At 33.6% G+C, this 27,969-nt stretch overlaps 2 protein-coding genes across 2 annotated transcripts; one reads left to right on the top strand and one right to left on the bottom strand.

Moving 5' to 3' along the window:
* Window positions 1–7,581: 7,581 nt before the first annotated feature.
* On the bottom strand, window positions 7,582–13,012 carry LOC126733067 (uncharacterized protein At4g38062). The gene is made up of 2 exons (XM_050436188.1): window positions 12,814–13,012; window positions 7,582–11,161 (listed from the first exon to the last, which is right to left on the bottom strand). The coding sequence occupies exon 2, from the start codon at window positions 11,122–11,124 to the stop codon at window positions 7,840–7,842; it is 3,285 nt and encodes a 1,094-aa protein (XP_050292145.1). The 5' UTR covers window positions 11,125–11,161; window positions 12,814–13,012; the 3' UTR covers window positions 7,582–7,839.
* Window positions 13,013–21,512: 8,500 nt separating this feature from the next.
* LOC126733066 (uncharacterized) lies at window positions 21,513–24,665 on the top strand. The gene is made up of 2 exons (XM_050436187.1): window positions 21,513–23,121; window positions 24,078–24,665. Exons 1-2 carry the CDS (start codon window positions 22,638–22,640, stop codon window positions 24,131–24,133), a joined length of 540 nt encoding a protein of 179 aa, XP_050292144.1. The 5' UTR covers window positions 21,513–22,637; the 3' UTR covers window positions 24,134–24,665.
* Window positions 24,666–27,969: the final 3,304 nt, after the last annotated feature.

Below are 27,969 nucleotides of genomic sequence, written 5' to 3'. Positions count from 1 at the left end.
GAGTCCATCTCATTTTTTTGCATTTATATTGTTGTATATTGTTGTTTTGATGGATGGATGCAAGTTAGAGTCTATCTGAACTTTTATTTTTAATTTTTTGGATAAAGATTGAATCTTTATAATGGCTGGATGATTCTTGGAGTATCTTTTTTTATTTTTTTGAGATAAAGATTGAATCTTTATTAGTATATGGCATATTTGATTGCCTGGTTTATCGACACCAATGGTCCCTGTTCTGCCTGGTCTATTTCCCATTTGATTGCTAACATTCAAGACTTGGCTATGTCTTTTGTTTCTTGCAATTTTAGTTGGATTAGTAGATGCCGTAACTCTACTGCTCATTCAGCAGCCAAATTTTCCCTTGCTTCCAATGACTCTTTCATTTTTACTCTGTCTCATTTTTTTACATCATCTCTGTTTTGAAAACAAATGATAGGTGAAAATTATAATAAATTTATGGTCAACTTTTTCCTATGGATAATGATGGGAATGCATGTTCCTTCTAATGTGCCCATGGAATCTACCCATTTAAAGGGATGGAGTTTGAAACAGATGAGATTGCATATGATTTTTATAATGAATATGGCAGAAAGGCTGGTTTTAGTATTAGAAAAGAATATGTAAATAAATGTAAAAAGACTAGAGTGGTTACTTCAAGGAGATTTGTGTGTGTGAAGGAGGGAGTTCGAGGCAAAGACAAGAGAGATTATAATATAAAGAATCCACGAGTAGAAACAAGATGTGGTTGTGAAACATGTTTGGTTATTGTACTTACTCAAGATAGTAAAAAATATGTGGTGACTGAATTTATTGCTGAGCATAACCACTATCTCCACCTCTCATCAACTGTGCACATGATGCCATCACAACGGAAAGTGGCTGCAACTCATGCTATTGAAATTGATTTGGCACATTAATCGGGATTAAGATTAAAGCAATCTTATGAGCTTTTTAGTAAGCAAGTTGGTGGATATGATAATCTTGGTTTTACCAAGCAAGATCATAAAAACTATTTACGCACTAAGCGACAGAGAGACATGGAGCATGGGGAAACTGCTAGCTTGGGAAGATATTTCAATCGTCAACTAAAGGAAAATCCTTCATATTATTTCGCTACTCAATTGGATTGTGAAGAGTTGATTACTAATATCTTTTGGGCTGATGCAAGAATGATTATTGACTATAACCACTTCGGTGATGTAATAACGTTTGATACAACGTATAGTACAAATAGAGATGCAAGGTCACTTGGGCGTATTTTTGGGTCTCAATCACCATAGAGAAACTGTTGTATTTGGAGGTGCACTTTTATATGATGAAACGATTGAATATTTTGTATGGTTATTTAAGACCTTCTTAGAAGCAATGTCTGAAAAGAAGTCAATCACTAATTTCACAGACCAAGATGCAGCAATGTCAGCTGCAATAAAAGTAGTCATGCCTAAGACATATCATGCATTGTGTAGTTGGCATATGTGGCAGAATGCTGAGAAACACTTGGGTCATTTACTCAAAATGAGTTTTAATTTAACGATGATTTCTTAGCATGTATCTATGAGTATGATGGTGAAGATGAGTTTCTTACAGTTTTTGGAATGAAATGTTGGATAAGTACGATATTCGTGAAAATAAATGGCTAATTGATCTATTTAAATTGAAGGAAAAATGGGCCCAATCATATGTTAAGAGAACTTTCACTGTAGGAATGAAGACAACCCAGCTTAGTGAGAGTTTCAATGTTGGCTTGAAGGATTGCTTGCGTACTGATCTCAATATAGTAGAGTTTTTCATTCATTTTGAAAGAGTTGTCAATCAAAAGCAGGATAAAGAGTTAGAAGCAGAATGCAACTCTAGACATAAATTTCCAAGATTGAAGCTCAAAAGTTCTCCTATGCTTAACCAAGTAACAACAATGTACATGCTTACGTTGTTTGATTTATTTCAGACAAAAATTGAAGAGGTAATGACACTCTCCATCCTAGGACGTAATGTGAGTCAAACACATAGTTATGTGGTTGGAGTTTTCAATCAATGTGGAAAAATATGAAGTCATGTGGAATCCATTAGATGAGACTCTATCTTGTAGTTGCAGAAAGTTTGAGTCATTCTGTATTTTATGTAGGCATGGTTTGAAAGTTCTTAATGTATTGGATATTAAGTTGATTCCTAATAGATATATCATGAAGAGGTGGAGAAAAGATGCAAAAGATGGAAGCAGAAAAAATTGCACAACACATAACATTAAGCCGAATACTCAACTGGAATATGTAGATCGGTATCGAGATTTATGTCCAAAATATATTCAATTGGTGAATGAGGCATATGAAACTAAAGAATGCCATAATATTCTAAGATTAGCAATTGTAGATTTGAAAAAAAAAAAACTTTATGACCTTAGGAATTGCAAAGCTAATGTAGAAGAAGATATCATTAGGCCTTCCACCGATTTTGCAGACAAAGAAGAATAATTATGTGCTTCGATTATGATTGTACCAAAAGGGATAAAGAAAAGGGAGATTTATCGTAATAAAAAACATAGGACAAAATCATGGATAGAAAAGATGCCGAAACCAAAGGAAGGCACATCAAAGAAGCAAACAAAGAAAAGAAAAGTGCAGGAAGTAATTTTCTAAATTATCCTTATTTTCACCATTCTATTTTATTTTTACACATTAATATAGTATACTATTATTGTTGTTAAACTAGTACAATTTTTACAGGAAATATATGCACATGATGTCATGACACAAAAGAAAATTGAGGATATCTCTTCTGGAAATATTACTAGTTCTACACAACTTTTAATGGTAAAGATATTTACAATTATATATTTTACTTTGATATTAATAATAGTTTAGATGCATGATTTGATAATTTTAATGCTAAGCTTGTGATATGTGTAATGTGTAATTGGTTTTCTTGTAGTCAGCTTCTACAAGTTCTGCATCACATTAGGGAGGCTTATCAGCAAGTGTTGCATTAGCATCATATTTAGAGAGTATATCAAAGGGTTGTAGGCTCCAACAACAAAATTAATTGTGCAGGAGGTCTCTTGACTCAAGGAAATGTTGCAAGTGGAGGTCCCTTTACTCAAGAAAGTGTTACAAGTGGATGGAATGAGATGGTTCATAAATTCAAGCCATTTTTCTAGTTTAGAATCATGTTTTATAATCTATGGCACATGTTAAGATTAAGTGCTCTTGTTTTATAATTTTTCTAGTTTAGGACTGGAGTTTTGATGGTCTAAAACTTAGTCACATTTGGTCACATTCAAATGTTCAAATTTAGTCACATTTGTGACCAAGTGTTCTAGTTTTGTAATTTTCTTACTTTAAGATTGAAGTTATGATGATCCATAGATTTCCTTTTGTTACCAATTGACAGTGATTTGCATGTTTGATGTATCTCTGCATGGTGTTAATTTTTGCATAATTATTTGTTGCTGCAAAATTTTTTATGTTTTTCTGCATAATTACTGTTTGTGTTTCTGCATAATTACTGTTTGTAATTTCTGCATAATTACTGTTTGTGTTTCTGCATAGTTGTTGTTTTCTATAGAAGGTTTTGGATGTATTAGGAGTGGATCAGTTTCCCTATTTGCTGTAGATAGTGTTCAGTTTGTGTAGACAGTGAATATAATGTATTTTGCAATAAAACAATCTAGTTGTCATCTTGCTTTATTGCAATCTAGTTGTCGTCAGTGAATATAATATATATTGCAATCTATTTTGCAATAAAGCACTATTTAAATTTCTAAGGCAAGTACACATGTGCAAAGCAATTTAAGGCCAAAATGCAAATCACTTGGTTTTTGGTTAAATGCACATTCATGTGAACTCTGTGTACTTGCATTGCAAATTGGTAAGGAAGCCAGTTAATCACTTTCTTTTACACTGCTCACCTAATCTGTGTACTTGGGTTGCACTCTTATGAGTTACTTGGCATTACAATCAAAATTCAATCCAACAGAGTAGACAATAAGAGAATTTAATTAAAAAAAATGAACAAATTTTATTAAAATGTACACTTTGATCACATAACAAGAATTCCATTGAAATAAACACTTTGATTATAATAACATGAAACTTTTACAATTGGTGTGCTTATTGCTTGTCTATACATTCCACCTCTTGCTTCTTGATTATACATTCCATCCAAAGTCTACAATTTTCAATCTTAGCTTGATCACTTCAACTTGCCCCATCTCTTGGTATGAATGTATGATGCTTCTTTGTTATGTAAGTTCCTTTGGTATCAAAGCTTTGGGATGTATCATAGCTCCAAAGGCCCTTCCAAATTACTGATAATTAGGATCAATGAAACCTACAAGCAATATTAACAAATCTCAATCCTTTAGAATTATAGAGAAACCAATAACAGAACCTGTCCAAAAAATTATGCAGACTTTCCAAATGGATAACCAAAAGGCTAATACAAGAACCAATCTACAAAAAGAGAGGCACAAAAAACAGTCAGAAAATTCAATTATTCTTCCTATAAGAGCTTTAAAGTTCAAAGACCAACCACAAAAGGGTTCTCAACAGTTCAGATTTTTGAAAATCGAAAATTCATCTGCCTCACCCTAAAAGCTAGTGTATATCAACAGCTAGCAGCCAGTAAACAAAAATCTAGCCATAGGCTAAATGTTTTCTTTTACAGTTCATCATCAAAATACAATAATGTGCATTCCATTCCTACAAAGGACAATTTACACACACCCAATTCTGCAATCAGTGGCATGACAGGGAAAACAAAGAGACATTCACAACACATTCCCTAAAACCTTTCATAATAAAGTGAACAATTAAAAATAAAATCAAAATCCATGCAAAAGCACAAACATTTATATAACAATGAGACCAAAAAAAACACCCACAAACCAAAAAAATGTAACCAAACATTCTAATAACCACAGCATAAAACACACACACAGAGATAATATATAAAAATTTTAAGCGTATAAACTAATCCCAATTCAAAAGAAAATTAAAAACCCCAAGAAAGCACTATCACAAAGCAACTTCTGGCGGATGAAACCAGGTAGAGAGAGAAAACTTACTGGGTAATGCCTATGCCTATAGGTGGGCGGCACTTTCCAATGATGCTAGGTTGGTGTGAGACATAGCCCGCGCAACAACGGTGGCTTGGCATGATGGTTGGTGGCACTGGCGACGATGAGGGCCGTGGGATGGAGAGAGAAAATCCTTGGAGATGAGAGTTTGAACTTTGAAATTTCAGATGGGCTAGTGAGAGAAAAGAATATGTTGATTTAACCTTGGTTTAACTAGAGTTTGAATTTGTTGAGTTAAGTTTTTAACATTTTAATTGACATGACACATTTTTTACCCTTGATAGTTTTCAAACAAATCCTGTTCGTAAACTAGACACTCTCCATTTCAAAGGGAAATGGAGAGGATCCGGATCCCTCAAAAAGAGCATAACAATAATAAATGTTATTATATAGATTGGATGGAACACATGGCACAAAAATTAAACTCCAATATAAGATCTATTTGGATTTTATGTCAACTTTGACATTATTCCAATAATAAGCCAAAAAATGATAAATGCAATGAAAGTAACGTTACAAAGCAAGTTACGGTAAAGGATATACAATGAACCCCCGCATGTTTTATAAATTTAAAATTTGAAGGTAGGGTTGCCCAAAGTTGAATTATCATACCAATAAAAACAAAAAAAAGGTTCCCATAAAAAAAAAACAAAAACAAAAAAAGGTGACCTAAATTTGTAATATTACTTAATAATATAAATTTCTACAAATGATAAAGGAAAAAAGCCTCACTCTCAGCTGAAGCCACCCATGACTTGTTCTTGTGTGGGATTAAGATTCTTTTTTTTTTTTTTTGAGAAAAGTGTGGGATTAAGATTCTAGTTTCTAGGAATAGATGCCTTCTGGATCAAGTCCCACTAAGTGTCTATTTGGAAGTCTAGTTTTTAGCTTCTTCTTTTTTGGGAAATAAGCTAGCTTTTAGTGTTTTTTTTTTTTTTTTTTGGTCACACATTTAACATAAAAATTACCAAAAACTATATATCTTTTGATAAATACTATGCAAATAAATTACTAGAAATTGCAGGATCCCAAAGGAACACTAAAAAATGAATCTTACAATATAGAGTAAGAAATATAATAAAAATTGAGAAGTAAATTCTAAATTCCTCAACACTCACTAATATAAACATAAGAGCCCAAATATAGTAATTTACATATCATGACTTTTTTTTTTTTTTGGCAATCTAGTTGCGCATTTGTTAGTGTGTCAGATTTCAGGCAATAACCAAATAAATTTCAAAAGCAAACCAACATAATTTATGGAAGTTTTTGCATGAAACTCTATGTGATCCTGAGCAAACAACCAATAAATAAGGCATAGCCACCCCATCTAAAAGCCAAAAGCAATCATCAGGTGGGAAAAGGAAAAAGTTTTTAGAGTTGAATGAATGAATGATTATATGTCAACAGTCTTTGTTAAGATATTGTTTGATTAGATGAATCCTTTGGGCAGCATCCTGCGTTGTCTTTTTATTTATTTATTTTTTTTAATTTTATTATTATTATCATGCAGGAAATTTTTTTCAGTTGGACTTGGACTCACAAAACAGAGCATTTCCAGAGAATTCATAGAAGGACTGGGGTACCTTTCACTTCTATGCTTCTCTTTGATGATGAGGATAGGAACATTGAAGCGGTAAAGCTTGTTCACTCCTTTATTTTTCAAAACTGTTTTCCTTGTTCCTTATTTATGCATGTGAAGCATCTTGGGTTCATGTAAATTTTTAATGCCTCTCGTGCTACACAAGTAATTGAGGAGAAAATCATTCCATGTCTCTTGTTAGGTATCAGAACTTTCAATGAATAATCTGAAACCTGTAATGTTTTTTATAGTTACAGGTATCAAAAATGGGTGTAACAAGCATATTAGTTTGTAGTGAGGTAAACCTTGGAGCTTTGAGGCAGGGATTATCAGAATTTTCTCAGAAGTCAAGTTCATCTGGCAGGGACTTGCAGAATTGAATCACCCTCTTTCTCAGAGTCATGCATGACCTTTATAGTGGTGTAAAGCTGAGCACTGCAGCCTGCAGGGGAGAGAATGTATTGTTATCAACTCAAACCATTACAATAGAAGTATTGTTTTGCTACATTATTTATTCATACCATCAAACGATTATTTTGTAGCCATCTAGCTGAGAATGAGAAATTGACCAAGTTAATGCTTTGCAAGTTCCTATATAGACCCGTGTCTGAAGAATATTAGTACTCTCGCACAAACAATTTGCTGAGAGTATGACTATCTTCAGTTTTTACAAGTTAACTATATGCTGCCATCTATCCCATGTTTGCATTACATTAGTACTTTAAAAATATTACCACTAAACTGATGAAAACTATTATCAATATATACTGTTCTAAATTTTTGAGCTGCATTTGGGGAAAAAAAGTAATACCCTTTTCTCCGAAAAGGAATAAGAAGAAATTTTCAACAATTTGCAGACATGTTTACCAAAGCATACATTACCCTGAAAGAGAATTGAAGATTCATTGGAAATACACACACAGTCATGTAAGTAAAAGCAACTTCTGTTAATAGTAGGTTTGAGTTACAAGTTATAGAAACATTCTGGTCCTTCAAATAAACAAATCTGAATTCGTGGTAATTTGTCAATGCAAGAACAAAATGCTTATACATGCACAAATTAGTCATATACAAAGAAGCTAAAAGGAATCAAAGCTTTATCATGGACCACGCCTTAACCGAAAACATATGTATGAGGAATCAATACTGTGTCAAACAAGCTATATATTACATAGCTTCTTTGCAGCTAGTTGTTGCGCTCTCTAAATGGTGGTCTTGCATCACAAATGGCTTCATATTTCTTTGTTGAAGGAGACGATTGAATATTCAAGTTCTCTTTTACAGACTGCAATAGTTCATCATCCTCCTTCAGAACCATCCCTGAACTGTTATTGTCAAAAGAGTGCACCATATTGCTCAAAACACCCATCATTTGTGAGTCTGCAGCAGACAACTCACTAATCCTGTCACTCAGGCCCGCAATAAAACCCAATAAGTTTTCTCTATCCGATGACAATTTCATGACATCTTCAAGTAAACTTCTTTTTTCGCTCTTTAGTTCATTAATGAAGGCATCTGAAGTTTGCAGCTTTGTCTCCATTTGAGTAGTCAAATTCCTCATTTCCAATTGTTTTGCATCCAGTTCAGCTTCAATTTCCAGTGCCTGCTGTCTTGAATGACATAAAGATCTTTCCTGCAATTCCAATTTCTGTTGTATATTATGGAGATCATCTTCAAGTTCCTCAACCATCAACTTCTTCTCTTCAACTTCTAGTAGAGCCAAAATTTCAGCTGCAGCAATCCTCTCCCAAGCTTCATGGACCAAATTAATCTCTGCCTGCTTCTCAGCAAGCTGTGAAGAAAAAGAGACTAATGAGCTATTAAACTTTTGTTCCAATGACTTCACAAACTGCAAGAGATCATCTATTCTCTGGCTTTTCTCGTCTAGGAGGTGGATAATTTTCTCTTTCTCATGCTCAAATGTTCTCTCTGCAACAATTTGTGAGAGAATAGCACTTTCAAGTTCTCTTCTCAGTGATTCTTGCTCCAGCCACCCAACCTCTTTCTCGAGTTGCTCTAGAATCTTGTCCTTCTCTGTCATAGTTTGGAAAAAACTTGTTTTCTCTGACTCGAAGGACATTGCTGTCTCCATTCCTGCAAAACTAGCAGCTTCTGCTTCCCTTTTTTTGAGCTCTTGTTCCTGTAACAAAATCTGTTGCTGGAGATTATCCATTCTTACGTCTTTCTCTTCTAACATCTGTACGAGGCCATTTTTCTCTTGCTTGATTGTTTCCCCAACATCTATTTGTGCCAGAAGAGAAGCTTCTAGCTCTTTCCGCACTTCATGATTTTCTTCAAGTTCACCTTTCAAATGTTCTGCCTTTGATTTCCAAATCTGCAATTCAAATTCAATTTCATTTTCTTCACATATTTTCTCAGCTAATTCAGTATTTGCTCTCTCTAAGGCATCACAAACTTCTGTAAGTTTCTTCTTTGAGCTGCTCTCAATCTGCAAAACTTGTTCTTTCAAGAGAAGTTGACACCTGGACGATTCCTCAAGCATTTCCCTGTACCTCTCAAGTTCTTTCTGCATTATAAGCTGCTGCTCTTCAATGAATTCCAAGGACTCAACCCTCCTCAATAACAATTCTGCCTTCTTGCGTTCTTCTATGATATCTGTCTGGGCTCTAACCAAAGCGGTATTCTTCATCTCCCTGTAACTCTCAAGTTCTTTCTGCATTAAAAGCTGCTGCTCTTCAATGACTTCCAAGGACTCAACCTTCCTCAATAATGATTCTGCCTTCTCACGTTCTTCTCTGATATCTATCTGGGCTCTAACCAGAGCGGCATTCTTCATCTCCAACTGCTTCATCAATAAAGAAACATTATCCTCTCTCTCTTTGTCACCTACAATCAGTTCAGCCTTTTCCTTTGCAAGCTTCAATTGAGCCTCAGAAAGGGCAGCATTCGTCATCTCCAGCTGCTTCATCAATAGAGAAATACTCTCTTCTCTCTCTTTGTCACGTACATCCATTTTAGCCTTTTCATTTGCAAGCTTCAATTGAGCCTCAGAAATTCCTAGTTTTAGCTCCTCATTCTCCAGCTTCAACTGCATAGCCAAGGACTGACAAGCTTCAAACTCCATCATAAGCTCTTTTATTGCAGCATCTTTGTTCTCCAACTCAGACCGGCAGTCATTCAGCTCTGCCCCCAGTTTTTCCAGTTGAGCCTCATAAATTCCTAGCTTTAGCTCCTCATTCTCCAGCTTCAACTGCATAGCCAAGGACTGACAAGCTTCAAACTCCATCCTAAGTTCTTTTATTGCAGCATCTTTATTCTCCAACTCAGACCGACAGTCATTCAGCTCTGCCCCCAGTTTTTCTAGTTGAGAACTCAACTCAGCTTCTTTAGCCCTAAGATTTGGAGTACACTCTCTATGCATCTGCTCCAAGCTTTTGAGCTTGTTTCGTAGCTTAGCTAGAGAAGAGGAAGCTCCTGATTCTTGTATTTGAGCTTCCTGAAGTTCTCGGAGGGATATCCGCAACTCCTTGTTTTCTTGCTCTAGTTTCCTCGCTTGATATTTCATTTCTTTATAAATGGTCTCTTTTGTGCCCAGCGAATGCCTTAGCGCTGAAATTTCATTGTCCCTGTCAGTAGTGAGGCAGTCCAGTAGTGATTTTGCATCCTGGCACTCTGTAAAAGCATTCTCAAACCGTGTCTGGAATTCAGAAACTTGAACTTCCAGATATTTCCTCCGGCTTTCTTCATGAGCCAGGGCTTGGTTACACATTTGTAACTTGTTTTTCAGATCTTCTGAGATTCTGGTTTGAGAATCTAAGCTTGTCTGTAGAGAGCAAATCTCATCAAACAATGAAGATTTCTCCTGCTCCCATTCCTTCTTACTTGCCCTGAACTGATTTCGTAGCTTTTCATGTGCTTCTTCTAGATGTGCAAAATGCTCCTTTTTCCATTTTAGCTGATCTTTAAGCTTCCTGTTCTCATCCTCTAGATTGAGCAACATATCATCTCTTACGCTCAGTTCTTTAGATGCTTTAGCTCTTTTCTCTGCTTCTGAACACTTCTTCTGAGAAACTGATAGACACCCTTTGAGGCCTTCAATCTCTTCCTTATGTGCCCGAATGCTTTGCTCTTGATCCATGATCTTCTCATTGGCCTCATCTAAAGCTAACATCAAATCTCTGTTTTCTTTTTCCCATTTAAGGCACTTCTCATCATAATCAGCTCGATGCTTATCATTTGCAGCACTCAGACGTTTAATGATAAACTCTTTTTCATTGAAACTGCATTTAAGTTCCTCACACATTTGCTTAACCTCAGAGATTTCTTGTGTCTTGTCATTTAATTCTTGAGATTGCTTCTCAATTTTCAGACTTGCCTCCTGTAGTTTGATGAGTTGTTCATTGTGGGCTTTCTTCAAGTTCTCACACAATTCTGCTTTGCTTTTGTATTCTGCCTTGAGCTTCTCAATCTCAGCTTTAGCATCATGTAGCTCCTCATAAGCCCTGTCCATTTTCTTTATTTCACAGCAATAAAATCTCGAAATTTGCCTGATTGCAAGCAAAAAACAAACTAAGAAAATAAGTTGAAGTGGATTTGAGTACCATGACTCCATTAGGTAGATACAGAAGAACATCATGTAACCAGAAGAGACAACATTAAGTCATAAATGTGAATCAGAATTCTAACTATACCAGAAACTTCACGAGTCATAATTGTCAAATGAATTCCTCAATTTTCTTATCAGCTATTGTGTCATACAATAGCTGATAAGAAAATTGAGGAATTCATTATACAAGTGTCACTCCTAAAGTTTATTCTATTCACAATGACTAAATTTTATACTGGCTCTCGAGTCTCAACCTACAGCAGCCCTCTTTTTTTCTGGGCTTGGACTGATTGTGAACAAAATATATAACATTAAGCACAGACACAACCGGTGTTCCTAAAGTTTATTCTATAATTTTGATAATAGATTGCATCTTCTCAGTACTTAAATCCTTCTAAAGTTTATCATACAATTCCCAAGATAGTATTGCATATCCCATTATTCAAAGGCAAAAAAACATGAAAGTAAATAGTTTTGTACAAATAAATACAGCTCAAGTGACAGATTTAGAATGGAAAATATGAACTTGTGCATTCAAAAATCATTGAATTTTTTCAATATAATCTTGACAGAAGAATGAAAAGTGGACTAAATAAAATTTGCTCTATACTAATTGGCTCTTTTTAAAAGTCATTTCTAATCCACAAAGCTCCCACGTTTAGGGAGTTTGGGAGAGGCCGACTTCTGAATTTGAACTCATGACTTGTTGCTTTAGGTGAAAGACCCTTGTAAACTAATTAGCTCTTTTTATACTTTCATTTTTATATTAAAAAAAATCTATAATTCTTAAAATTCCACAAAAATTTTGTTTAACAACATGTGGAACATTTGTATGCTTCCGAAAGAATGGGAGAGCTGACGTTAAAGCTTCACTAAATGAGAAAAGTTTGGAATGAGCAGGATTGTTTGTCCAAAGATTTGTCTTTTAATTATGCATTGCTTTTACATCAGTGGGAGACACATAATGGAGGTACAAACAAACTCCAAGAAAAAGAAAAGGCACAAAATATTTCTAAATTAATCTGCGATAGTTAAGAAGGAAAATAAAGTTTAAATCTTTTTATTTTGGAGATTTCATAACTAGCAGAAAGTATGGAATTTCATATTGAATATTTCACATCCACGACTTGCAGAATTTGAATGAAACAAACAATTTGGTTCTTCATTTTTGCATCATCAAGAACCAGAAAACTATGATCTATGACCTGGTTGAGTAATTAGTAATTTGAGAACAAAAACAATATAAATAAAATTAATCTATGGAAATCCTGAGATTTTCTAGTGAATCAAACAGAGACTAACACAAAAAATCAACTAAACCCACATATAAAATACACAAATTTATGCAAAAATCCTTGATGCGTGTATAAAGTAAATGATCCAAAGACTGACTTTCACATGCTAAGAAAATACCAAAAGAAAATCACCCAAAACTTCAAATGCGAATAACATAATTAAAGAAACCACCAATACACCGTCTTTGGTTACCAAAAGAAAGGAAATTGGTGAAAGTGATATCCCAAGATTTCATTTTTCTTTTCCTAAGCAAACAAACAATTTTCAAGAAAAATGAAGGGAGACCCAGAAGAGTACCTGGTTGTGAGATTACAGATTCGACATCATACGATGAGTTAACGCTGATTGGTTTCTTTGGGATTTTCTGGTTCTTGGTGAAGAATGAGATTTATGAGAGAGAATGTGAGTCCGAGAAAGAAAGAAAGAAAGAAAGAAAGAGAGAAAGAAAAGAGAGAAAAAGTGGTTTCGGAGAAGAGAGCCGTTAGAGAAAGAGGGGGCCTTATTTTGGATTTGAAATTGTATTTGACGAAGATTGACAGTTAGAGAGCGTTATCATTAACGACGTTAGTCTTGGATCCACCATTTACTAGCCGTTAGGAGTCGAGCTTGGGTTGGGCTAAGGTGAATGAAATTTTGCTTTAATTTGGCCCAATTGTGGTTGAGTTGGGTTGGGCTCTCAAATGGCAAGTTCTGTACTAATATTTGATTAATTTTCTTTTTCTTTTTTTTATAAAATAATATTTGATTAATTGATTGCTTACAAATGGCAACTTCTAATACAAAGCTTGGCATTTTGATCACTTTTTTTCTTTTAATAATTTTATGGGGGCTAAATCCGGGTATTGGTATCCACAATTCTTTAGTGTCTGTTTGGTAACAAAACAAAAAGTTTTTTTTCCTCCAAGTATAATACTACAAAAGATATAGTTTTTATTTTTATTTTTTTTATAGCTTTTAATAAAAGTTAACTTATTTTCCAAAAAACTACAGTAGTTTTGATAAATTATATTTTAAAAAAAACAAAGAGAATTTTTTGTTGTTGTTGTTGTTGTTGTTGGTAGCCAAACGAACGCTGAGAACAAATACTAATCATGGGTGAGTAGTGATCAACCACACTCCCTGAAAAAAAAAAAAAGGAAAAAAGAAAAGAAAAGAAAAAAAACCAGGAGACTATTCGAACAATTTCCACTTTGATTGTTGAGAAACACTGAGCAACCTAGTGATTAACCTCTTTTTATTCCTAAGTTAACCTTTTGATCAACCTTGCACCATTGTTTTGATTATAAAAAAATGATCTCAGATCACCTTGTTTTTTTAACTTTTTTTTGGGGGGTAGTTTTGTGCAAACTGCAAAGTTCACCTTGCTTTTAGATCATTCCATAAAACAAGTCCTACTAAACTTAGCAAGCTAATGATTCTATTTGAATAGCTACTATAAAATACCAACATTAGACTTATTTAGTGCCGGGATGATCCAAAAAGAAAGATTAAAAAAAATATATTGTATGAAATTTATAGTCCTAATAGAGAGAAATAAAAAGAAGAAAGGAAAATGAATGGCTTGAATATAGAGAAAGAAGTTTGTACGTTGAGCATTAATTGTTGGTTGATGATTTTTTATTCTTGTGAAAAGCTACTTTTGTGCCACAGGAAAAAAAGGCTAGAAAAAGAGCTTTATTGGACACTAATACATAGGAATTAGGATACCAAGGTGAAACATTGGACTGATATACAATATGCTGGGATGATTGGAGGACACGAATTATTGTATTGGAGCACTTAAACAATTCATTCATAAATCATAATTAAATGGGAAATGATTTGAAGTGGAATAAGATTTTTTCCCCTCATCACCAATAGAGAGGAATGAGAAATAGGACTAAGTTTGGACCTTCCCTGGATCAATGGTAACTATCGTCCGCCTAGAGAAAACACTTCAAGGCTTAGTAATGACAAAAATAAAAAATAAAATAAAGAGATAGGTTATAACTTGACTTTTGGTTTTAAATAAAATATTGAAAATTAAATTAAGAACTTTGTAATTACACTGGTACCTTATTGAGTTTAAATGTCTTCACTTCTGTGGGGGGATGAATGTAAACTCAATCTGAGGACCAATGCCCAAGAAACTAATTTAAGGGACGGGTCCAACCCAAAGTATGGTAATAAGTAAAATGACTTGCTAAGTAGGAGGAAGCCATTTGGGCCTACTGTCGAGGAAATTCGAGCTGGCTTCCTTTCTCAAGGCTCATAACCGAGGTGATAGATAAAACCTTCTCCTCGAGATGGTGAAGGGACCTTGGATAACACCTCCCTTCTCAGATCAGGATCCTCCAACTTCCTAGCTCAACCCGAGAGACATAACATAAAAAACTTAGAACCCAATGAAACAATCACCTCCGCATTAATGAGGTCCCTTACCTAATGTCAGCCACATTAAATGCTAAGTGCCTAGCTTGAACAGTGAAAGCACCCCCAAAAAGTCCTCCTTCATTATCAAAAGATGGCAGAGTAGGGGTTGATGGGACAAGTATCCCCCAGATCTAGTTGGGGGCAATCCAGTTAGAGAGAGAGGGGAATGGGGAAGATGGCTATAAAAACAGGGGAGGGGTAGCAGAAGAGAGGGTTCAGAAAATTAGAGAGAGAAAGTCTAGGTAAGAATAAGAGAGAGAAAGATAAACTAGAGAGTTATTGTACATAGTTTTTAATCTTTGAATCCCATCCATGTACCTCGAGAACATCATCCCCCCCTCCCCCCCCCCCCCCCCCGGGTATATGAAAGCTTGATTTAGTCATCTTTCCATTTTAACTTATTGCTTAAACCTCTCATTGTGGATTACTTCCCATCTTTTAGAAATTAGTTGTGTAGATCAAATATCACTCCCATTGTTTGTGTGTTGGTTGTTTTTGACCTCCACAACTTCCATTGTTGAAAATTGTAACTATTGAATTACAAAATAAAAAAAGGATAAAATTTAGTTACAAAATTAGTTGTAACCTAAAGTTATAACCTTACTCAATAAAATAAATATTACTGCATATTTTGTGTTAATCGAATATTATTTACTTTATGGTTTATAAGTTTATATTTTATATATAATTTTAAACTACAAAAACTTGTTGTAGGGATAAAGGCTCAAGATAATATGTTGGGCCTTGGGCTTTTGTCCGAGGATGTTGAATGGTCCGAGAAGGGGCAAATAGTCATTTAAGGTCCCAATTTAAAGTCTCATGAGTAAGGAACAAATGAAAGGTAGTCCGAGGAGGAATTACTCCTCGAATGTGGCGTGTGCAGCTCAAATATGTATTCCAGCAAGTAGAATGACCTTCCAAGAAGTTGCAGCAATAGGAACATGCCTCATGAACATACAAGAAGGAAGGAAGCCCAAAAATATCTAGGGGAAAGTTGCCCTTCAATTCAGTACTAGCTGTTGTTCAACTCATTAGGGCCTAGTTTTTTGACCCACTCTCTACAAATTTATTATATTGGGCTCATTGGGCCAATATCTCATACGTTTTGGGTTTGGACTGTAAATCGAGATCCTAGAATTGTCATTTAAACAATTAAAACTAACAAAAAAATCATCTCTTAGACAAGTGATTAGACTCATTCATTTTTAAAATAGATTATCTTATTATTTTTTACGAAAAAGTTTATCTTATTAATTGCTATGATAGTTTATTTTAGGTAAAATGTTATTATCTAAGTTTCAAGAAATTTAAAATTTTACTCAAATTAAAATTCAATTACCAAAAATTTCAAGAAATTTTAAAATAAAATTTTATCATAGTTTTTTTATATAGTAAAACTTACACATTACATGTATCACACTATCCTTGCGTCAAGTGACTTAATATATATGTTTGTATTGAATTAATTTAAGTAAAATTTTGTTAGATTTTTAAGTGGTATGTTAATTAGTAATGTGGGGCCCGGCCCAAAATAATAGGCTAGTTAAACTACGGGCCCGTCCGAGGAGCATCCTGTCCGAGGAGAAGTCACAGCCAAAACCTTATTCAAAACCCAATTGCGGTAAAAGAAACCTGTCTGAAGAGTAACTCCTCCTCGGACATTACGAAGTTCGGATGAAGAGCTTGCCCCAACCATTGCAGTTCATCCTCCAAGCATATAAAAAAGAATAAAACCCAAAATATCTCATGGAAAGCTGTCACCACCACATTAAATGTGTCACAACCACCCTCTTGGCCGCATTAATGAGGAAAAGACTCCTGAACAGTACTACCTTGGCCACTGCAACTCACAAGGGAGTGATAAGGGTGTCTGATAGGACAAGTGCTCAAGTGGGGGCTTAGATGATCAACAAGTGTAAGGTTCAGATAAAAATGAGAGAACTATATAATGTAGTGGAGTCCCTCAAAGAGGGGGACGAAAAAATGTATTCGGCACTCAGGAAATATAATTTTCTGTTAGATATCCATTCTTGTGTTTTTGTTCCTGCAATAATATTGTCCATGCATCAGACCGACTAAGCTCACTGAGGCTAAGTTCTTTGACTCATCCTCTACAAATATTTATTGTGTGTTGCGCCTTGGGTCAAGGCCTGATCAATAGGGTTTGGACCAGGAAAATCGTGCAACTACAAGTAAGATAAATTTTTGTTTGATAATATTAATAAGATAATTTTGATAATATTTGTACAGTATTTTATTTATTTAAATGATTATTTTTTCTTTTTGAGCACCAAATTTTTTTTTTTTTTTTTTTTTTTATAGAACTTCAATGTACGTATATTCTTTTTTTTTTTTTTTTTCAAAGAGTTTCAACCTATATCGTTTGTTCCTGATGATAGCTTTTTATCATCAGACCAACTTTACCAATTAAATTAGCTTGAACCCATCAATGTATTGCATTTTAGTCATGGTTGTGCTTATTTCCGCAAAGAAATATAGTAAAAGCATGATTAAAGCCAAAGAGATTCCAAACAGAGAAAAAGAAAAAGAAAAGAACTTAGAAAGGGCACTTTGAAAATGGTAAAGGCAGGATGCATGCTTCTTTTTTTTTTTTTTTTTTGGCTGTGCATTTTTTCCACGCGTGTTATTTTGACACCTGTCTCTCCTCAGTCCTCAGTCCTCACTCTCCTCCCAATATTCCCTTCTTCCTTATTCGTCAAGTATTGGTTATTCTATTCATAAAAATAATAATAATAATAATTATATTTTTTAAGAAGAAAGAATAATAACAATAAGGCTTACAATAATTATTTAAAATAAAAATAAATAAGGCTTACAATAATTATTTTTAAAAAAATAAATAAATGGCAAGCTTAGTATATGAAAGTCCGGTGGAATTTGCTTTACGTGATGGCCCGGAACAGAGAAAACTATTTCAAGCGTGGAAATAACTTTCACTTTTTTTTTTTTTTTTTTTTGAAGTGGGAAATAACTTTCACTTGAGGAAAACAATTAATATAATGTAAATGTACATAATTTGAAAGGTCCTACTCCTACCAGCCTTCTCTTTGGAAATGAATGCTCCACGTGTTTTTTTTTTCTCCACATGCTAATTTCTTTTACGTCAAATTTCCATAAGATTCCTTCAGGAGAAAAGAAAAAGAAAATTCTTTATGATTAGCACTAGGCACTGCAGGTTTTGTTTTTTTGTTAACATTGTCCTTGGACCTTATATCATTAATAATCTGAGGTTTAGCATCAAGATTTTAATTGTTAGCCCAAAAAAATTTTCCTTCTAAGTTCTAAACTTTTGTACCTTAATATAAATTCCACCATATTATAATCTGAGGAGGTGCTCAATTAAAAAGCAATGAATTACCTAGACAAACCCAAGAAACAAGTTACAGGGTGGGTGTCATTCAAGACCCAAAAAATGAAAATGGGTGATGGATGTTCATCAATGATTCAGTTTTAAATGAATTGCAATATTCAGGAAAAGGTTTTTTTTTTTTTTTTTTTTTTTTTTTTTTTTTTTTTCAATTCTTGAGAAGTTGAATGCATAGTTGATTGTTGAATGAAAATAAGACATAACCCTTAAAGGGTTGGTTTACCTTGCTCTAATAATTTATAAAGCCTCATAATATATGAAGTATTGGGTTTAAAATTTTTTAGTCAATTACCTCTTTAAGGCCATTCCAATTTTGAAAAATATGCTTTTATGTGATTACTAAAGCGTCATAATATATTAAGTATTGAGTTTAAATTTTTTAGTCAACATCCTAGGGCCATTCTAACTTTCAAAAATATTCTTTCAGGTGATTACTTGGTATACGTGTCGAATGAAGACTACAGGCATTTGGAGAATGGTCAGCTACAACTACTTGACGAATTTTGAACACTTTCATTAACCAAAAAAAAAAAAAAAAAAGAAGAAGAAGAAAAAACATAGGAATTGATGTTTGCATTTGTGATAACCTATTAAGATTAAAAAAAGAAAAAAGTAGCAAGTTTTAGATACCTCCTGCTAATTATAATTAAAAATCTTTTAAGACCATTTCTCACGTAACGTTAACCTATTATGCTCTTGCAGATCACAATCCCATATGATTTTTTTTTACAAACTTTGAGAAAGATGCATGATGATTTTGTTTATTTGCTTTTGCATATTTTCCACGCGTGCTACTTCAACAACACCTGTCTCTTCCCAATATTCTCTTCTTCCGTATCGCTCAAGCAATGGTTATTCTCTTCAGAAACTATTGAAACTAAGAAAATAAAAAATATCTTGACCAATGAAATCAATTTTCAATAATCAAATCCTATTTGAATGATAATCTAAGTATTACTTTTAAAAACAACAAAAAGATGGGATGTGAAAACCATTGATATATAATACATAATTTTGAAGGTCCTACCTGCCTTTTCTTTGTTAATGACATTGACTGCATCACATGCTAATCTCTCTTACCTGAAATTTCCTTATGATTAACACTAGGCACTGCAGGTTTTTCTTTTTCAATTCCTTTCATCTTTTTTGAGGGGTTTCTTATCTGAGTATTGCAATTAAATTATACTTCATTTTAGTTTTATTTTTTGTTATGTTTTCTTCTGTTCTTTTTCATTGAGAAAGTGTTTGACTCTCTCTCTCTCTCTATTGTGTTTAGTTATATATACAACATGACAAGGAAACAACAATCTCTTGGATGTTACCCAAAAAAAAAAATGAAAAAAAATCTCTAGCTAGAGCTAGTTTAGATTATACTTGTGTTTCTGTTCCCACCCAAATAAAGCAGTGACAAAAGTTTTCCACTAGCATGATTCTATGGTCAGACGACCATTTGAAGTGAAAAAGTGGTTTAGAAGCGCACAAATATGATAAGGTGCATTGCACTAGCTATATAGATCATGGAGATAGGAGAGTCTTGCACCATCATGTTAATTGTATAGCACAAAACTTTTTACCTTCGAAAGTTAGAATTCCACCATATGTATAATCTAAAGAGGTTTTCAATAAGAAAACAATGAATTGCCAAGACAAACCTATGAAACAAGTTATGGGGTAAGTGTCCTTGTTGGTTGAAGATAACACAAGGGAAATTGTGATTGCAGATTACATGAGCAAATGCCTTAAAAGCCTAAAAAATGAATATGGTTGATGGAAGTACGTTAATTAATGATTCAATTGAACAAATTGCAATATTCACAAGAAGTTGAATGCATTAATTGTTCAATGAAAATAAGATATGGGAACTGTTGATTGCATTTGTAAGTGGTATTACCAATTCCTAAGATTTAAAAAGTTGGAGTTCCAAGTTTTAATTTAGATACCCCTCTGTGCTAATTATAATTCAAATCTATTAGGACCATTTCCATGATTTTGACAAAACCCAAAAAATCCTAACATAACTTTCGAAATCTACTAATGATGATAATTTTTCAATGGAAAATATTGCTTTATATGAGAAAATTCCCAAACAAAAAACAAGTAGAGAAAGCAAATGGGTTTAGACCCAAAAAAATAATAATTATATTTTAGCATCTCTCTTTTATGAAATTGGATTTTTTTTTTCCTTATTAAGTAATCACTCTCAAAGATTACACCCCTAATATAAATGTTGGAGTTATCCTATATTTGATTATTGGCCACTAATCAAAGGAAAAATATAACGGTATTCGAAGAATTTGTACCAAGTAGAATCATGTTATATAAATAGTTAAATACTGTAATCCTAATTTTTCATATAATGAATTATTAAACGGTTACCTTTTGAAGTTAGCATAAACTTATACTCAAATCACATAAATTTTCTAAGTTAATATTTTTTTCCTCTCTTCTTTTAACAAAGTGCAAAACTGATTTTTTACCATATGACTAAAGGACTTAAAAATATTTAAAATACATAGAACATTATTATGCAACCTTTGTTATTAGAGGAGAAAAGCAAAAAGCCCCGGATCGAATTCAATCATTCAACACTCTTTTGTTTTATATGCCATTAATAATAATAACTCTATTGTTTTTATTGCCCCAAATTAATAATTCAAAAGGCCAAACTTTATCTGGGTCATTTTCCCTAAGATGCTAGACCGCTATAAAAAATTTATTAAAAAAAAAAAGTAAAAACCATAGGTTTTATACTTGTAGCAATTGTATATCTATAACCTAATAATAATCCGCTTTCAAAAAAAAAAAAACCTAATAATAATCCACACGTGTGAGTGAGGCGAACCGCATATGCACGCAATGATTGGAAGGTGGAAAAAAGCCAAGCTAGCAAATTTGGACGGTAGTGATGCCCCACTTGTCATGAAATCAACGCAGGAGATTTGCTCGTTGATTTTGTTAATCATTTCCCAACTTCCAAGTTGTAGACTCCACCAGGTCCAGGCTTCAACTTTTATTCAATGATTGAAGGTGCACAGTAAGACCGTCCCCACACATCGTACAATCAGAACCGCATGTTTCGATGACCTTGATCCTAAATCAAAATATCCACAACTCTAAAATAAATAAATAAATAATAATACTAAGATAAGAAGAAACAAAAACATAAAAAAAATAAAACAAAAACATAAAACATAGTCACATACATTAAAAACGAGAAGGCTTGTAAAGTACGGTAAAGACGAGCTTTGCTCAGTCTCTCTTTCAGTTAGCTTTGCAGAGACAGAGTGTAGAGAGAGAGAGAGAGAGAGGGAGAGAGAGAAGGGTTTCGAAACCCCACTTTTTTTTTTTTTTGTCACCGTGATTTCACTGATCTTTCATTTCTAACTCTTTCCGGAGAACTTTTGTTTTAACTGTTTTTTTATACCCAAAAGTTTCGGTTTTTCCGGTGAGAGGTTTCGGATTTTGTGTTTTTTCACAGTGATATGAGGGACCATGGGACCATTTTGAAACTTTGAAATCACGGTTTTGTTCTCAAGGTTGATTTTTTTTTGAAGTGTTTCTTCTTTATCTTTCTTTGGATAATTAGATTTTTTGAGCTGATTTGTTATCATTATTGTTAAGAAGACTGAGTAATTGGTTATCATCCCGAGGTGGGATTAAAGAATTTGATTTGTAAATGAAGACAAAATTACTAGTTTCCAAGAATTGAGCTTCATGTTTTTTTGTGTTAGTTGAAGTACTTATTTGTCTTGGAAAAAAGGTAATCTTGGTTGGTCCATTGTGATATTTTTGGGGGGTTGATTAAGCTAGGAGCTTCATTTCAGAGGTTTCCCTTTATGGAAAGTCTTTGCTGACTTGATTGGAGAAGAAGGGTCATGATCCTGACTAAATTCATTGGACTAGAAATTTTTTAATTTTTTTGTGTCTTCATAATTATAAGATGACTCTTCAACTTTGGTGGTAATTGTTGTAATATATGGAGAAAAAAGATGGAAACTTTTGAACCCATTTAATCTTGCTATTAGCTTTTTCAAGCTCTGGCTTTTCTTAATGAATTATTGAGATTAATGGGATTATTTTGTTTTTGAGATTGAATTGGATTTGATTATATCTTAATTTGTTTGATCTATATTGTATTGATGGATTTGATCAATTCCTAATATAGTGGTTACTGCAATAGGCAGGAACCACTTCCAAGTTCCAACTCTTGTGCTCCCCAATTGTCTGTGGATTCCTCTTCATTTTCCCTTAAAACAGAACTCGTTGATTCATCCAAAAATTTTGATTTTTAAAGATTTCTTGTGAATTCTGAGTTCGAATTATGGCTTTCTCTTTTACTGGTTTCCCTTGGCGGTTGTGGGGTGGGAATGAGAAAGAGCCTGTCTCAAATGGGTCTTCCATGAATTCTTCATTTGAGTGGGGATTTGGTTTGTGGGAGCCTGATACTGTAAAATTTCCTTCAACCAAGATAGCCTCTTCTCAAAGGAAGGTTAAGAGGAAATGGCCTAGTAGGGAAGAGAGGAGAATTGAGGTTAAGGGGAAAGGGCATAGGGAAGAGAGCATAATTGATAGGGAGTTTGATGCTGAGTTGGTGCCATCTGATGGTGTTTGTTTGTCGGGGTCAGAATCTGATGACCCAGACTGGTCCATTGGGTGGTTCGAGCCTCATGGACCTGATTTTGACAGTAATGATGGTTTAGCTGTGTTGGTTCCAAGCTATAGACCTGGTTGCAAGAAGGTGGTGGAAGGTGCAAACAACCAGCTTTTGAGTGCTATCAAGAACCTTGCAGATGAGTTCTCTCCTGGTAAGAACTATTGTTTTTGCCTTTAGTTTTACATTTGCTGCTATTATTCATTCTCTTATTTTGTTGTGCTTGTTATGCTCCTATGCTGCACTAGCTTTTTTGAACTCTAAATAGTGGTTAAAATTGGTCCCCTCCTCTGTTTTATATAACACACTTCAACTCATTTTGAACCTTTTAGTTTTAATGGCATCAAAACAGTAGAGTAGTACTGTCCAAGGAGCAATGAGGTGTTTTAGACTCTAAACTAGATAACTATAACAACCTCTGGAGATATCTAGTAGCTTCTTTCTACAGATGTTTATTAACCATGATGACCTCCATCACTTGGTGCACGCATCTAAGGGGCCAGGGGCATTAGAGAGGATCAGCTTCTCTGGTATCCTGTGAATTCTTAAAAAATTAAAGAAGGAAGAAAAGAGAGGGAAATGAAGAACAACATTTATTAAATTGTTAACCAGAATTGGAGATTACATAAATAAATTTACTTCATACAATCTTGCAACTCCTTATAGGGTTATAGAGAATAGCTTTACTTCAAATTGTCATGTACCTTATGTAAGCTCTCTTCCCAGTCCTGGAGTTCAGCCATTCATTAGCGGCCAAACTTTTATCACCAGTAAGTCATAGTAATTCCTAAATAAGGCTAAACTGGTCATAGATGTCATACTTCTTATTTTCAGTTGTTGTTTGAGCTCAATTTAACTGATTTGGGCTCTTGCATAGCTCCCAGATTAGTGAACTAGTAGACACATAGCTTTGATTCTTGAAAAAAATGTTCTGCAAATTCCTTTTTTTCCGTTTCTCAAAAAAAAAAAAAAAAAAATCCTTTTTTTCCCATCCCCCTCTTTTTTTCTTGAATTGTATATTTGAATGTTCCACATGTATTGCATTTACATTGATAAATGCCCCAAGTTATTTATGCTGAGTTTATCACTGCAAATTTATTGATTATGCAGAGGGCACAAACGGTATGGCACAATGGCTTTCTTCTCCTCAGAACTTCAATATCTAGAAATAGCTGATCCTTCTTAGAGTGGCCCTATTTGCGTTCTTCATTCTTTGATCGTTTGAAGAATCTGACCTGTTCCAGTACCAAATTTTGTTTATAAAAAGAGATGAAAAGAAAAAAGAAGCAATAATTAGAGCAGAAAAGATCCTGTTAGGCTCTCAGCATCTTGTGTAGAAGTGCAGATTAATAACCGATTGAACTTGACCCTAAATTATCCAGTTAAGAGAGCGGAATATCAATCTCACATGGACTGGAAAAAAGGCTCCAACAGATGCATTCCAGCACACTTCATGTTCTGTAATTCATCTTTCCATTGGTTCGTTGCACCTGCATTCACTGAGATTCAAGGACTAGGAGAAACTTGAAGTATAATGGAGATATTTTCTTTTATTGTAAATATAGGCACTGAAGAATATCCTAAACCTGTTGACTATCAAGCTTTTGTGAATATGTGAAATATATTTATGCTTTAACTCGCTAGTACTGTAAATAATTCTACTCTTAGTTGATCAAGGGCCAGCCTGTTGATATCTCATTGCATCCTCTTTTTCTTGTCTAAGAAGGGCGGTAAACGAGCCAAGCTTTGTTAAGTAGTGAATGTTCAAGTTTAACTTAACAACAAAGGTAGAATGTTCAAGTTTGGCTTGAGATTGATACGAGCCTAAAAATAATGTTCAAACTTGAGTTCGTTATAAAGTATAAAAGCTTGAACTCAATATCAAACTCAAATTTAAGTTCAATATCATGCTTTTGAGCTTGAGATCCAACACAAGTATAACATTAAGCATATATCAAGTTTATTATCTAGTCTATTTGGTTTGGATGAGTAGTCTCAACTTATAATTAATTAAAGTCTTAGAAGGATATGAGTTTACTTGTCAAGCTCATATCAATTTTATTACCAAACTCATAAATAAGTTTAGGTTCAACTTGTTTTGTTACTTTTGTATTGAGCCTTCGTATTCACAAACTTGTTTATGAACAATATTTTTTACTCAGGTTTGGCTCGTTTATTAAATAAGCTTAAAACTAAAGTTTAAGTTTGACTTGCTTATAAACAAATAAATATAAGCAAATAAATATGAACGAGCTTTTTTATCGAGCCAAACTCGATCTGTTTATGAATGGCTTAGTTCATTTACAGTTCTATCTAAGATTGGGATTTTTTTGTTCTCTGGCACTTAGTATTATTTTGTTAGTACTTTGAAATTTTGAATGATCTAATGATCTACATTTGTTGTGTTTCCATCCTTGAACCATTTTTTTGTTAGTACTTTGAAGGACTTGTAAAAAAATAAAATAAAAGCCTTGAGATTGGCTTGGTCTTTTTTCCCCTCCCTTTTGCCATTTAGCTCTATCTTAATAATGCAATTTTCATGATTTAATTTTGAAGACCTGCATTCATGTTGATCTTCTCTTTCCACACAAACTCAAAAAAGACTTTAACGCGTCTGAACCTTCGCCCAAAAAAGAAAAAAAAAAAAAAAAAAATCTGATCCTTGCTAAGACTTGGTGGTAGGGAAAGTCTATACATTTTGAGTGTTACACACACACGCGCGCGCGCAAAGACTTGGTGGACATAATTTCCTGTGTCTCTGACTATTTCTTTCCTACTTCCCAATGTTCCCATTGTAAAGGCACAGCCAAAATTGATAGATGCAAAGTTGTTAGTGAGTCAAGATAAGTACGTAGGACCACTTGTGTGGTTGGTTGCTGTTTAATTTGTGCACTGATAAAGTCCTTTAGTCCATTCAGGTATCATATGTGGCTTATGTTGTTGGGAAGCTGAATGTGATTAATCACTCAAAATTCTTTCCTGTTCCAAAAAATAAAACCAAAAGGTTCTATAGCGTCCTTTGTTACTAATTTTTTTTTTTTTTTTTTGCTGAATGTCCTTTGTTACTAATTTTAGTGGGCAGGATGTGTGATAGTACATGCTCGGGTCCCCTGATGGTTAATAGTAATACCATGTTCTGTGCTCAGTTTTTTTGTAGTACTCTTTACTTTATGCATTTCCTTCAGCAAACAGCTAGCTGTATTTATATCTCAACTTGAACAATCATATGTAATGCGGCCAAATGGTCTTCATCAATGCCCCATACTTCTCATCCATGTCATTTAACCACTCCACTAGGTGTTCAAAACTCTCCTCTCATTAATTCATTTTTTATATCTTAAGGACGTGACATCTACTAATATATTCACGGTTGTGACATGAGTGTGGATAGGAAATTAAAATATGGATCTCTCTCTTTTTTTGATTTGGTTGTTGAGCTATTATCTTAATTATTTAGAAGATTCCTAAGTCTGGGTGAGGATCAGAGATGCTAATCTTCAGAACCCATGATTTTGACGGATGTTACTTGTAAGGAGATTATTGATTTGTTTTATAGCATAGGATGTCAGTGAGATAAAATAATGATATATTTTAGAAAATATCTCTGTCTAGCTGGGTTCCCGAAATGAAATTGTAAATGGAACATTAATTTAATGATGCTGTCTATTCTCATTATGCAGGACCATTTCGAGGTCTATCGTCCTTTGCATCAAATTAAGAAGTTTTGTCATTTCTTGTAATCCATTTCCTACCTTCAAAAAATGTAGCAAACGTTATTCTAGTTAATTTAACTGAGAAATTTTTTTAATATTAAATAAAAGAATTGTGGTTCAATTTTAGTTTATATTAAAAAAAATTGATTTTTTTTTTCTGATGATAAAGAACAACCACTATAAAGCAGATACCATAAATTGAAGTGATTCAAATTTTACCTACATCAAAAATAGTCATACTTAATATTTCAACTTAGAAATTTAGGGTCTGTTTGGTACATGTGTTTAAATAACAATTTTCAATTTTTTTTAAAATACATGTGAAAGAAAAAGTGTATAAAAATATGTGTTTAAACACGGACCAACCCTTAGTTTCCTCTCTCGTATTTGGGTCGTCGAAAGAGTGCAATTGAAGTTGAAATGGATAATACCCAAAAAAAAGTTGAAATGGATAACATCACGTTCACGTAGGATTCTCTAGGCAATTACTTCACTTGTCTGCTGGTAGCTATCACTAATAAGTAATCACTCAACCATATGCTTAGAACAAGGTCCCTACTAATGACATGTAGGTTTAAAGAGCACCGAGCAAGCATTAGGATAGAACCTTGGTTTTGATAACCTTTATCAATTAAAAGAGTCAATCTCATCAATGGCATCTTCATCTAGTGGTACAGAGATTTTGGATTCTATTTTAGAAGAAGGGGAAAAAAAATCAAAACAGAGAAATCTATTCCTCCAATTGTACAGAAATAAAATAGGGTCCTCCAGATCATCAAAAAAGAGAGGAAGAATCTGCACAAAAAATGACTGACTTACCAGTCGCAAAATTATATGCTTTGAAAAAGTTTGTAACTATCATTTCTTCTTCTTTTTTAGAGCAAGGTAAGTATCATTTCTAATCAATATAAAATCAGACCAATTTGACCCACAATTTTAGGTCATTATTGTAATTTAGATATATTAATCAAAATTTAGATTCCTATTCTATATTTAAATCATTCTATATATAATAATTAACAAATTTTAAACAAAAAAAGTTATATTACATAAAAAAATTTCGTATATCATAAAGGTAACAACACAGGTAATTCTAGGATGTCATGTGGGCATAATTTTTATTTTATTTTATTTTAAAAAAAATTATGGAATTGTGGACATAATATTAAGAATTTAAGATCTGTGGCCGGTGTGAAATGATGATATTGATAGGTTACTTGAACAACTTTTGCACTGAAATTTAACACAAAATAAAAAGAAGTAAAGTTAGCTTAAAAAGCATAAAGAGA

This window comes from Quercus robur, chromosome 6 (assembly GCF_932294415.1).
Source record: "Quercus robur chromosome 6, dhQueRobu3.1, whole genome shotgun sequence".
Lineage (NCBI taxonomy): Eukaryota > Viridiplantae > Streptophyta > Magnoliopsida > Fagales > Fagaceae > Quercus > Quercus robur.
Note: the sequence above shows the minus strand (reverse complement) of the source record. Positions and strands in the feature narration are given on the sequence as shown.

Coding starts and splice junctions, on each gene's coding strand:
- LOC126733067 (XM_050436188.1), bottom strand. CDS start 11,124: ATGGACAGGGCTTATGAGGAGCTACATGATGCTAAAGCTGAGATTGAG.
- LOC126733066 (XM_050436187.1), top strand. CDS start 22,638: ATGGCTTTCTCTTTTACTGGTTTCCCTTGGCGGTTGTGGGGTGGGAAT. Junction 23,122..24,077: donor TGCAGATGAGTTCTCTCCTG/GTAAGAACTATT, acceptor TTGATTATGCAG/AGGGCACAAACGGTATGGCA.